Genomic DNA, 13,784 nt, shown 5'->3' with positions numbered 1-13,784 from the left:
CCGCCTTCACCCGCGCACGGCCGGCAGCACGGCCGGCGGTGAACGTGCCTCTTTGCCGTTACAAACCTCCCTCCCCGCCCAGCCCCCGGGGTTTCGCGGCTTCCTCGGTGATCCGCCGCAGGAGCGTGCCTGGCCGCTGCCTGTTGCCGTTCCCGACAATGGAGATCCCGGCCGTTGCCATAGCACCGGCACTTGTTGCGAGGGGCTGGGGGGGTTCTCCCTCCGTACACCTCGACCCCTACCCCCTTGTCGGTTACCGGAATGCGGGCCCATAAAACCCCCCTATTTCAGCCAAAATAAAATCGTAATAACGCAGCTGTTTGTCTTTCAGATTTCAGGTACTCAGACTCCACCTTTACCTTCACCTATATTGGAGGCTCCAAAAGGTACTTTTTTCCCCACAGTAATGACTCCCTTCATTTCCTGCTGGCAGTGAGGTGCAGAGGTTCAGTACCATGGCAGGCATTTTTGTTTCCTCTTGCAAGAAGGGTCAGTAAATCACCTACCTTGACACAAACATAAACTGAGGAAGAGGTGTTGAGGGAGGTGGTCAGAAAGGTGGTCCAAGTTGTCAGAGACTCTTTCCTCTGAGTGCTGCTCTGTGAAGTTTCACTGTTGCTCCTTGATTTTTTGTGGATATGTAGAATTTTCTGCCATACGTAAACTTACCAGAAACACAGCAAAGGCATCGATCTATGATACAAAGTTAATTCATGTTAAAAAATAGGGAAAGCTACTATTTTAATAACAAGTAGGCCAAATTTCACATCAGCACCTTAGATTTTCACATGAAAGCCATATTTAGGCCTGTGGCAAATGCAAGACTGCAACTGACCAAATCAAATTCCTGGGACAGTAAGTGGAATGTCAGTCAATATAGCTTATGAGGCTAAAAAATGTTTTTATTGAATGTTGGATTAAATGCTGTTTCCAAGTGGCCCCGAGCTTTTGGTTATAAACTGGACTGTGCATGTACACATTTTTAAATTATATTTCAGCATTTGCTGTATTTGTTTTCAAAAGGGAATATATGTAAAAGCTTGGACACACATCGTTTTCATTCCTTGGCTGTTAGTTGCCTTTTACTTAGTAAGGTGTTAACAGTACATTCTGTGTATCTCTCTTTTATCTGAATTTCATTACACAGGGCAAGAAGTCTTGTTTTTATTTGTTAATCTTACTTTTTTTCCCCCCTCAGTTGGCCTGTTACCTTCAGCAATTGTTTTTGTTTCTCATGGTATGTCAGGTTAAAGTACTGTTCTCCCTCTCAAGTGAACCTTTTGCTGCAGGCAGCACTCCCACAGCCGTGGGCTCTCCCCTGTGCATTCTTCAGGGTCTGGCTGCAGGATCAGGCTCCTAGATGGTTTCCCAGGAACCACTCAGAGAAGTGCTTTCCCACCTCACTACCCTGCCTCTTCCTGCTAAAGGAAAAGACAACTTCTGTTTTCAACTCCATTTACAGTGGAGTAGAATAGTTTACCCAGGAGCTGAAAATCAATGTATTTTTAAGTTGCTTGTAATGCATACTCTTTCATGTAGAGTTTTAGAATATCTTTTGTTTTGGTCTTATTTTAAAAAGACGATTTTGAAAGGGTGGATTCGGTAAAAATTATCTAACAAATATTATTTACCATGTAATTAAAACAATTGGTTTTGAAAGTTACTTTGCATTGTTTTCTAATCCAAATATTGCAGCAGGGAACCAGGAAGTGAAACCTGTCTATTGTTTCCAGTTTCCAAGCTGAACAAAGTAAAAAGCCTAAGGGCATAACTGATTGGAAACAAACTGGTTTATAAATGTTGAAACAAAACATTGTCAGTTCTACAAGGACAGATGGAAGAAGGCCTTATATCCTGCAGCCTTGAATTTTAGTGGTGGTCAGCATTTGCCATGACAATGTTGACTGGAAACTAATCTCAGGACCTTGAAAATTCAAACCGAATGGAGAAACAAACGTTACGCTTACAGAAATTGGTGAAAGTGGTTTGTTACTTAGCACATACTTAAATATCACTTTCCTTTTCACATTTTAAGGACAGTTAAAAAGCATCCTTTGACATAAGGGTTTGATGTTCTCTGCTTGTTTTATTATGACCTAGAAAGACATTGTACAATATCCTGATTGCACAGTGGTGTACTCAGTGGCAAGTTTATGGCAGTGAGCTCTCTTGTGAAGTACATAAAATGAAAACTCTAAGCCTTGACTTAACTTGAAAACTTTAGTTTCTTGCATCAACGATGAGTTAGTGGTGTCTTCTCAGAGAAGGTGCTGGCTGAGCAGCAGCTATAATGCGTGTATGCAGCATTCGGGCAAGTCTCCACTACAGGGTCAACATCTGTGACTTGCACATGGTAACAGTTTAGGAGAGCACAAGGCTATCTTAAGGATCTTCTTGCATTTGGCCATGATTTTTTTCTTACTGCCACTGCTGCAGCTGTGGACTTCTTGAGTGGTGACCCCATTTTTTTAACTACTGCACTCAGGAATTGTCCCTAAATGACAAAACCTCTATTAGCTTGTGATTATGGACTTGAATGTCAGCCAACAGGCCTTGTCCAGTTACTTCACATATTCAGCCTGATGACTGTCTTTCAAACCAACAGAACACGGGCTTTTCAGTATTGGCCACAGGGATGAATGTTCGCTGAGTGGATGTTCAAACTGAGAAACAGATTTAAATGAGTAAGACTAGAAGTAGTGTGTAAGGAAGATTACACTATGTTAGCAGTCATTAGCCATGTTTGGAATGAAATCTTTTTCATACTTGTGTTTCCCTTAGATTTTCCTTTAGGTCAGTGTGTATTATGGCTTCTTTTAGCCATAGTGGTTAGATACAAGAGCAGAAACCCTTGAAAGAAGGCAGTAAGTTTTCTGTTTGAGAAGGAGAATTCTTTGTCTTCCCGTTGTAAAAAGGCAGGTGACAATACTACCTGTTAAACATCACTGGGGGTTTTCCCCTGCATACCGCAGTTGCCTCTAGTGCCCTTTAAGTCCATTTGTCAGTGGTCTTAATTTATAATCTCAGCCAGATTCTCAGTAAACCAGTGTAAGTCCATGAAGTCACCGTATCAGTATTATTTCCGTTATGATGAGGACCTGAAGTCTGTTTGTGTTTGCTCTTTAAACCATGAAGTTCACCTGTGGGAGATTTTTCTTCTTGGGGCCAGCTTCTCTGACTTCATCTGATTTTTCCTTGTTGCTTGCATTGATTGCACAGCCTCTTCCTACATTAGTACTATTCAAATATTGAAATGGTACATAACAATGCTGCAGATCAATCCAAATAGATAGGCCTGGTCTGGAGCAAATTTATCATCTCTTCAGCGGAGTTAACGTGTATTCCCATAGAAAAGTAGTTAGTTCAGTTAATCCTTTTGGACTGTATTTTGCTGTGCTTCTTTTTTTTTCTTTAAGTGCACTGTGTTCACACTTCCAAATTATTAGGATTGTTTGACACTGCAGGGATGCTTCCTCGTTTGGGAAGGTTGCAACTAGCAATTCATTAGAGAAAGCACATCTTTGTGCACAATATGGGCACTAAATATGGGTCAGATTTTTTATCAGTTTAGTAATTTTGAATTTCATTGCCAGAAAGCAGTAAGTAGGGTGATGGATTTTATACAAAGTGAGGTGTCCGTTTGGGTGCTGTGACTGTGCAAGATTTATTCTTCTTTAACTGCGTCCGGCAGAATATCAGAAATGGCTGGATTTTTTATGCTTTTTACTGCAGGATCTAAAAAGGATATTAAACTGTGAACATGTTGAGCTCTCTTTTTTTTTTTTCCTATTTTTTTAAAGAATCTCTTGTTTTCCTTTTCCTGGTTTCTACCCCTGTATGAAACATTGCTCCTCCAGAAACTCTGCAGGCTCCGAACTGCTGATCTGTCATTTTTCAAATAAAAATGTGTGATGCCCTGAAGTTGTTTTCAGTTTATATGTCATTTGACATGGTTTACATAGAAGCAGTGCTTGGTTGTCCTGAAAAAAGATGTTTCCTTTTCTTAGCGTTTTTCTCACCCCCCCCCTTCTCTTTTTTTTTTTTTTCTTCTGAGGCTAAACAAGGACATCATATCAGTACTGAAATACTTCTTTATTCAAATATGTACTTAACTTTCATTGGCAGCGAGGGACAATGACAGTAAGACTGTGCGAAAGAACAGATCTAATACTGCGGCATATTGTAAAGAAACTAGATAAGACCTGTGAGAATTGAACATACAGATTAATTTTGTGAGCAAAATTCTCATCTCCTATTTGCACAGTGGACTCTTGTGTTCTGCTTTCCATACAGTGATGGTAACTGTGGCAGGTCTGAAGAAGGAAAGAAAGTTGAATTTTGTTCCAAAGCGATTTATTTATTTTTTGTTTGCCTAAAATATTGGTGAATTTTTAACTTAGGCTGTTTTCTTTTTGAGTATTTGGCTTGTATTCTATTTAAAGGATTATACAGAGCACTTAATACTGTAGTATCAGAAATTCTCACGAAACTGCTGAATTAATTCCCACATCGCTGTAACAGTGAAATACTTCACAGCTGGGGAGCTACTGAAACAGTAACTAAATCGCTTGTGGCTTTCTATAGCTAGAGATGAAAACTACTATCTGATGTCCTAGCACATTATATCTACCAGGTGTTTAAACCACTTCATGATAGAGAGATAGATAACCTTTTTTCCTCGTTTAGTGGTATGCCTGATTACTACTTGCGTGAATTTCATTAAACTGCCTGCATGAGACATTTCATTTGGTGAATAATTTTGAAATTCTCATGTTGCCCTGATGATGCTGAAAGCCTTCCATATACAAAAAAGCTTTGAAGAGAAGTGGTTTTGGGCTAATTGATGTGGTTTTTAATCTTAAAATTTATGTTCAACTTATATTTACGGTAGCAAGAAAGGAGAGAGAGAACTGAAAAACATTTTTTAAACCAAAATGTGAAATAATGTCCATCAGAAAATATCAAAATGAGCACTTTTCTGAACATTTTCATTTTTTTCTTTGCAAAATGATCCATTTTAATACCAACATTTTTTTGATAGGTTGGTTTTAACCTAGCTCTTCTGTTGGGTTTGTTGCATGAGTGTGTTTACTGGCCATACAATGTTTGGGAAGAGAAGGTCGGACTGTGCCTTTTGGAAGCAGTGGTAGCTTACGTAGTATGAAAGTGTCCATGAAAATACGACCTAAGAAGACAAGGGTATGATTTTTATGGAATCCATTGCTCCGAATGGTTTCAGTTTAGCTGGAATAGCTTTTATACAGGGTTTAGGAAAGGTTTGTGCAAGGACAGTTTATCTTCTGTTGCTGATGGCTGTGATTAACTTCGTGTTCAGGTTCTCAGAGAACGTAATTTGAAAAGATCAATTCCACATGTTTTGGGCCACATGAAAACCTATTTACCCGTCCCTCACTCAGAATCAGTACAAAATCTTAAACTGAGTCCCAGAATGGTTTCAGAGTTTTTTGTAGGTATAAACATTATTTGAAAAAGAAATGGTGATTACTTCACAAGGATTGTTTTGTGAAAACATCTAAAAGGATTGTGTTGACTTTGTCCAGATTAGAACTCTGTGAAATCTAGACATTTTAGTATACATTTATGCAAAACAGTGGAAACAAACGAACAAAAATCCCCAACCAAACCCCAAAACCAACACTCCCCAACACCCCGCCCCAAACAAGCAAACACAAAGAACAAACATCCCCTTCCCTCCTCCCTGCCAAAAAAAAAAAAAGACCTTTACAGTATTTACAGTATTATAAGCCAAAAATGCAACCTTCAAATACAAAAAAATTTCTGGAAAACATATTTGGTTAATGCCTTAGTAGAACAGTTAGGAATACTATCAACAGCCTTCCCTTATGGATATGGAATTATAGAAAGTAATCTACTGGTTTAATATGGGTCTGTGACTATTACATGAAATTCTTTCATACGTGGTTGTAGCTCTAATAGAGTTCCAGCTGAAAACTGATCGTATTAATTACTTTCTTTTAAGAAGGTGTAATTTTAGAGAATTATTTTGCTGTAAAGACATTTAGCCACCTTATAGAACAAGGCTTGTAAGGCTTGGCGTAAAACTTCAGTAGTAGGATTTTGTAGGCTTATAGGTTGAAAGACTCATGTTTTATCAGTGGATGACAAGAACAGTGAAATTAGATGTGTTTAGGTGGCAACAGCAGGAACATAACCTCTGCAAGAATCTCCTTGGGCATACACTAGTTTTGTTAACTCAGGCCAACAGAAGTTTTAATTTAGTTTAGTATTGGTCTCTAGAGCACGAAGTAAGGAGTCACAATAATCAGCCCACCAGAGGTGCACGCTCTCTTACCTTTTACAGACCTGTGTGCACGTACTTCTGTTTTTTTCCTTTTATTTTTAAATAGCTGTGTAACACAAGAGCATCATTGCCTTTGGCATATAGTCCCTGTGCCAGATTTTGCTGTTGATGGAGTTTTTATAGCAAACTTCGGTGTTGGTTAAAGCTGTTCTACCTTCATTACTGCAGTGAAATTGCATGCAGCTAGCAGCCACCAGTTCTCCTTGTTAAGGTATTTTGCTAGGTAATCTGAGGACATTTACAATTCCATGTTTTGGCTGTTACATTTTATTTGTTTGTTTTGGGATTCTTATTTAAAATGGAAAATTGTGAGAAATTCTAGTATTTATTTGGTTTTAGTTATTTATAGTGAATTAAGGGAAATACATTCTCCCTGTGAACCACCCTATAGGGAGTAGATGAGAGCAGGGAGACTCCAGGTTCTTTCTGTACCTGAATCTGCATTTTACTTATAAGCTATTAATTGGTTTAGATTGTCCCCCTTGTGATGAATAACTGCCCACTATACTGTTTGTGTGTTTAAACATAAATAAGTAGATACTAAAAAATACTACTTCATAAAGTTTAAACCTTTATTTAAAGTGTGAAGAAACACATTCATCCTGTATTTCAGCTAAAAACTGCCCTTTGCCAAGGACAAGAAACACACAGTGTAAATACCTTTTACAGCTGGCACTGTCTGGCTTCAAGGCAGGCATGGATGTGTGGAAGGTGCTGGCCTCCTGGTGTGCGAATAAGGATTAGGTATTTGCTGTCCATGAAGAGAACAGGAGTTGCAGTTACATGAGTCAGGATAAAAATTATGAAAGCTATTGATTTTGTTCATGGAGGACATAAACCGATTGTCGTTTGAGGTCAAGAAAAGCTCTTACCCTGGCTGCAAAGTCCTTCCGTATTTCCCCTATTAGTAAGGCATAATCGGCCAACAGCACAGTGGGTCAAGTCCTTGACTGAAAGACCACTGTGAAAGGTGACAAATTCTGAAGTGTGTTTCCAGTGTCTTTCAGTGTGTGTAACAGTTGCAGAAGTTTTGATGTAAGTGCTGAGCAAATCAGCATAAATTGCTGGTGCTAATGAGCATTTCACCATTACTCTGGCTGCTTACAGTGTATTCCTATCTGTATTTTGTCCCAAGTTATTTCTCTGTTGTGCTTCATGTGATATAACATGATTACCATATTCTTACCTAATTTAAATTGACAAATTGCCATGGAATTCAGTAAAGTTGTGCCAACTTACAGCACTGAGGACCTGTCTGTAATTATAGTCATCTTGTTAAGGAAGTTTAAATAGAACAAAGCTAAATATAAATGCAGTATGTTATCTTCATTGACTTCTAATAGAATAGTTTAATCTATGCGTGATTAGTTACATACCAAAATGAACTTACGCATTATGTGTGTTCACATTTTAGGTGACAGGTAAGGACGAGTTTCATGGAAGCTGACTGAGTGAAATGTAAATTATGTTCTTTGGGAATGGCTTATCTAGGGGCAGGATGGGACAAGATGGGGCAGACTAAAATGGGGCAGATATGTCTGGTGACAGAGACTTGAGAAGTTTTCCTGCAGAGCAAACAGCTGTTCTCAGCAGTGTGGCACTTGAGTCTCAGGTTTGCCTGTGGTGCAACTCTACGAGCAAAGGCACTAGCCAAGACACGACAGTGGTCTCTTCTTTCATTTCCAGTACTAAGGCAAGCTTGACAAAGCGCTTACCTGTCTGCAATGTAGATGTTCCCACAAGATCCCTCTGGCACAGGGAAGGTCTTGTCGCATAGAATACCACCTCTGCACCCCTCCTTGAGAGATAATGATGACACTAATCTGCAGAATTTAGAGGTTTCACACTAACCCTGGTGTGAAATGGCCATATGCATTTCGGCCATGCTACTGCAGAACATAGATTCCTTAAAATTGTCTTTCCATTCCTTCCCAATTTGTCATTTCCCACCCTTCTTTTTTCTGGCCCTTTGTTTTCCAGAGGTGCTTTTAACTCTGACAAAAACTGTTGGTATCTGTAATGTTCATACACAGACATGAAATAGTTGATATTAAACAACTGTACAATGCAGGTTAACAACATGGAACAGCTGTAGATCACATATCTCCCAATTCTTTTCAGATTATATATATATATATATCCTTGTTAATAATGCTTGTTTAGGTTCTTGGGAAGTTTCACCAGAGTAACAAGGGGTGCTCATACTATTTATCAGAGTGATCACATGTTCACTGCTGTTCGTAATTCTGGTTTTGGTGTCTAATATGTGGGTGGCTAGGAAAGAAATCACTGCTGAAATAGTTGCAGCTGCAGCCTGAGTTGTTTGATGATGTAAGTTTTAAAATCTTTTTTAGGTGGGATGTTTTTGAGATTCCTGTTGTACCTAAGTAGGACCGAACAGAAATGTATGAATTTGGGGTCTTTCACTTGCAGATGCTGTGCAGGTGTAAAAATGCATTTTAGCTTGAACCAATAAGATTTGTTTGCTCTTTATGCATTATAGAAAATGTTTTAAATAGAACTGCAAAGCTAATAAAAAAAAAAGATGCTGCTTTATACACTTCTCCATTCTTCACCGTATGGGCTACCTACTCCTTATAAAGCACTCTTTAGGGATCTTTGGGAGCATCTCTCCAGTAACTATTTCTAATTCTGTTCCCGCAAATATAGAAAACCACCTGATATTTCCATCAGTTACAGTGCACAGTTCATTACGTGCATGGTGCTATTAACTGTCACTCTGAACTTCTGAGGTGTTCAGTACCTGCCTTGGGGATCATTACAATGTTGTTGTCATGTATGTGTCCACTATTATAATTGGTTGAGGGTGACTTTTTGCACTCTATGATGCTATTTGAGGTTTTCCTTGGTTGGCTTCTGCCTCCGTTTGTAATGACAGAAGTGATGAATGACTCATCCTGTTGCAAACCTGTTGGTGGAGTTTCACCAGTGTGAGCTGGACTCCTTGGTATGTTTTTTAAGGGTCGGGCTTGAAAACCCTTTGGCTGTTGAGAATATCACCAGCCCCAAAGGCACAGGATGTGTGAAGCATGCCCTTGGCACCTGTATGACTAAGGAAGTCTGTCAAGCGGTGTGCCAGTAGGTACAGCCAGAGGAAGGAAAGGGCCATGGGCGATGCCCTGCACAACTGTGTAGGTGGAGGGAAGGCGCAGTCATTGAGCATACCCTCCCGGAAGGCTGCTTTTCCACACCTCAGATAATACAGCACTGGGATCATAGAACCATAGAATCAATCATAGAATCAACCAGGTTGGAACAGACCTTTAAGGTCACCAGTTACAACCATTACCTCAGGACTGCCAAGGCCACCACTAAACCATGCCACTGAGGGCCTCATCTACACAGTTTTTGAACACTTACAGGGATGGTGATTCCACCACTTCCCTGGGCAGCCTGTTCCAATGGCTGACCACCTTCTCTGGGAAGAAGTCTTTTCAAATACCCAGTCGAAACCTCCCCTGGTGCAGCTTGAGGCCATTTCTTCTTGTCCTATCACTTGTTGCTGGGGAGAAGAGACCAGCCACCCCATCACTACAGCCTCCTTTCAGGTAGCTGTAGAGAGCGATAAGGTCCCCCCTGAGCTTTCTCTTCTCCAGACTAAACCCTTCTAGGTTCCTCATCACACTTGTGCTCCAGACCCTTCACCAGCTCCATTGCCCTTCTCTGGCCCCGCTCCAGCACCTCAATGTCTCTCTTGCAGTGAGGGGCCCAGAACTGAACACAGGATCCGAGGTGCAGCCTCACCAGTGCCCAGTGCAGGGGGACAAGGGTCTAGCTGAAGTGACCATCTTTGATCAGAGAGATTTTGGAGCAGCGGCCGTGGGGCAGATCCTGGCAGCCTGCCATGGGAGTGTGTGCTTCCTCCCGTGTCTGGACAAGTGTGACTGCCATCAGGCTGACAGGCAGCGTAGCTCCACAGGAACAATCGCAGGGAGTCAGGTCAGGTAAAATAAATAGTTAACTACTTCAGTGAATTAATACGGGGAAGGGAGGGGGGTGGAGCTGTGGTGGAATCTTTGTTGCCTGCAAAAAGCTCATCAGGCAAATGGAAGGAATTCTGTGAGTTCAGTATCTGTGAAATTTGGAAAGAAGGAGTTGGAGACGGATCACAGACCTTTCTCATTGCCTCTGCTTCCCAGAGGGGTCAGAGTCCTTCAGGTTAAGCATAAAATATTTTCTCCCGGCGCGGAGCACAGAGTATCTCTTTTCCATTGCTAATTTTGTATAGTAACCTAGCATGTACAAACCTGCAGCATATGCAGCCACTCCAGACCACATCCAGCGCGTGCATGCATGTTGGTTTTAGACAAGTGGTGTCGGCTTTCTCTCTAGCATTCTGTCCTTTCTTCTTCTTCCTCAGAGGATTTATAGCTCTGAAAACATCTGAGCTCTCCATAATAAGATCTCCTTTTTCTTTTCCATTTTTCTCTGATTCAAATCTGTATGCGGTTTGGGTTTTTTTTAAATGTTGATGCAAATGCGTTTTGCCCCCCAGTTTCCTGGTAAGCTGCCACAATGGCCAGGAGGGTGACAGAGGTTCTGCACCATTGCTCGGGGGAGCGCTAGTGTGTGACCAAACAGGGCAGAGCCTTGTCACAGGAAGAGGTTTGCTGTTTCCTTTTTGTTGCTGCTGCTGTTGCATGAAGGACTGTAGAAGAGAAATCTGGAGGGAGTACGGAAAGAAAGAGCACGGGTCAGCATTCAGCTGTGAGTTACATCAGTACAAAGAGTGGCTCTGTGTGGCATCTTAATTAAAGATCTCTTTAATAAACACATCTTTATTAAAGAGATTTTGCATTAAACAGTGAAGACAGAATAAGATGTTATTTGTTGCCATCTGCTTTCATTTACAATTAATATACATTTAAAGATGAGTAGCACAATGTAAATACCTGCTCTCTCACTATCTGTTTACCTGTGTAAATTTTGTCTTAGAATTGTTTATCATTTATTTTTAATGATAATGACTAATTCTGGCAGGAGGTTGAAGCTGGGTGTCTTACATACTATGGTAGTGTTATTTACTTCGGAGATAATGCCAGGTTTTGTTTCATTTTATTTTGAAGGGCTGAGGTTGATCAATACCACACCTTATTCTAGTATTTCTAAGTAAAATTTAAAACCCCTAACAATATATGCATCTGACTGACATGCATTCAAGGCTCAGGTAGGTAAAACAGTTGAGCCATTCTGTCCCTAGTATTCTGAAGTACCTTGTTGGATGCTGCCCATGGCTCTGCAGTGGTAGTACGTGGCAGGGACATTAGCTGCTACTGAGTGAGAATCCTTTACAGCTCTCAAACTTCAGTGATTTCGGTGTCTAATGATGACAATATGCTCATGATTAACTAGATAATATACTCTACTGAAAAATCTATGAATTATTAGGTAAAGGCTGAGTGAGCTGGGGTGATGTTGGGACTTTCCTGCATAAATTATTTCTATTTTGAAGTCAATCAGTCAGAACTGCTGAGGTTTTTATTCTTGTACTTCATAAGTTTCAGGAGATTATCCCATAAGCATTTTCATTTTGCTGCTGATTGATATTTTGACTGAAATGCAGTACATAAAAGGTTTCTACATTTAGCCTGTTACTCTCTACCTTTAGGCTATGTAAACGGATGAGATGACATAAGCCTAAGTAAAGACAAAGCACAGTTTGATTTCCTTTATGTGGTCATATTTTACCTTTATCAGTCCATTTATTTGAGTTAGAAATTATTGGAGTAATTGAGGCAAATATGTAATGTTTGGCCAAATTTCATTTTACAAGAATTCCATTTATAGTTCAAATTGCTTTGGTGTGTTTTGCCATCTTAATACCTGTAGCTGCAGTCATTTGCATAAAGCTGAAGCAATGATACTGGTTTTATCCACACTCAAAGAACATAACCCTGTGTGTCTGCCTGGCCATCCATCTAGCTAAAAACTCTCCTTATGTTTAAACATAATGTATATTTATTTACAGAGGCTTCTGGTACTCAGTGATTCCTTTGCTAGTATTATTTTTATTAACACTGACCATCTTACATGGTCATTAGCATTTTGTGAGGAGAATAACTGGTAAGTGGACTATCCATTAAATGCATCTGTGAGGGATTCTACTTTATCTGAGATTTCATTAGGATCCTTCAACATGCAACATGCCATGTTTATTTTCCTGATACAACCACATACATTTGTGTTGATGACTGGAAGTTAGGTCACCAAACTTACAGCTTTGATAACCAGCTACGTCACAGTTCCACAAGAAAAATGGCAAATGACCCTGCAGAGGGATCCTGAGAAACAGCATGGTAAAAAACACTAATCTTTTAGAATAAAATCTACAAGAACTTTGTTTTCCCCTGAAAGTGAAGATGAATGAACATGCCAAGCAAGTGCCCATGTACTGGTAAGAAGGCAGTGGAACAATTGCATCAGAGAAACTTAGACTTGATGGCCTTTTGAACCATTCTCCAAGTATCTGTCAAGTGAAATTTATTTATGTCTTACAGCACCTGCCTTGCAAGGTGTACTGGCCTGTATCTGTTTTCCTGTGCATCTGAGGTGCTGGTGTGGGGACCCATCTCCCAGCAGGGCTGGCAGGCTGCTGAGGATAGGCTTTGCAAAGGGAATGTCCTGAGGTGCCCAGTAGGAAAAGCTGCCAGGCTTGTGTCAGGACATATACTCTCAGGGAATTTAGGTACTTGCCTCCTGTACGGAGTTGTGAGGCATGAGGTATCTGTGCCAGCCCTTTTTTGTTCCAAAATATGGCTCAATGCTTTGTGGCAGTGTTCTCTTTCCTTTGGTAGTATATGCTTTTGCCCTAGTCCCAGGGGTAGAGATACCATCGTAAGACTCTACTGAACATCCAATCCCACAATTAGGCTTCCCTAGCATGAAAACATAGCCTAAACATTTCTAAAACCCTCCGTATTGTCCAGGCCCCTTCTCATTTGGCACTTAGCTGTGGAGGTTTCTAAAATTTGGTCTCACTATCCCAAAATCCTTTTGTGTGCCTGTGACTAATTGTGTAAGACTGTTTGGATGCTAGCACCCCGAATTCAGGCTCCAGAGCAGAGACATAGGTGCTTAGGGGACATGGCTGATTAGGAACGGAGATGTCAGAAGACTTCAATGATCATTCAAACTTCTGTCTCATGGGTCAGCTAATGAGTTCCTTTTGTGAAGTGAAACTCATCTGATGTCAGTTGACATAGATGCATGTATTTTTCAGTGGAATTTTGCTCTAAATCCATCTTTTAATACAAAGCAGTTGTGAGATTCTTGCCTCACTGTGGTGTTTTGAGTAAAACGACAGTTACAGCTCCAGCAGACCGTCTGTGTGAGCCACTGAATTGTGAAGGATACATCAAGCCCTTGTCATCGAGGATATATTTCATTGGTAAAGAAAAATAACAGCTTTCTTCTCCCCCTC

The 13,784-nt window shown here is 40.5% G+C and overlaps 1 protein-coding gene across 1 annotated transcript in view; it reads left to right on the top strand.

Annotated features, from left to right (window-relative positions):
- Positions 1-316: 316 nt before the first annotated feature.
- PARP8 (poly (ADP-ribose) polymerase family, member 8) overlaps positions 317-13,784 on the top strand; it is a gene marked incomplete at its 5' end in the record, with an annotated part of 106,832 nt that continues 93,364 nt past the window's right edge. Inside the window, one exon of the mRNA XM_010013636.1 lies at positions 317-386. Within this exon, the coding sequence (XP_010011938.1) occupies positions 317-386 (70 nt within the window). The remainder of the gene's footprint in view (positions 387-13,784) is intronic.

Source organism: Nestor notabilis, unplaced genomic scaffold, assembly GCF_000696875.1.
Source record: "Nestor notabilis isolate BGI_N333 unplaced genomic scaffold, ASM69687v1 scaffold2074, whole genome shotgun sequence".
NCBI classification, from domain to species: domain Eukaryota; kingdom Metazoa; phylum Chordata; class Aves; order Psittaciformes; family Psittacidae; genus Nestor; species Nestor notabilis.
This window is presented reverse-complemented; position numbering and strand designations above follow the sequence as displayed.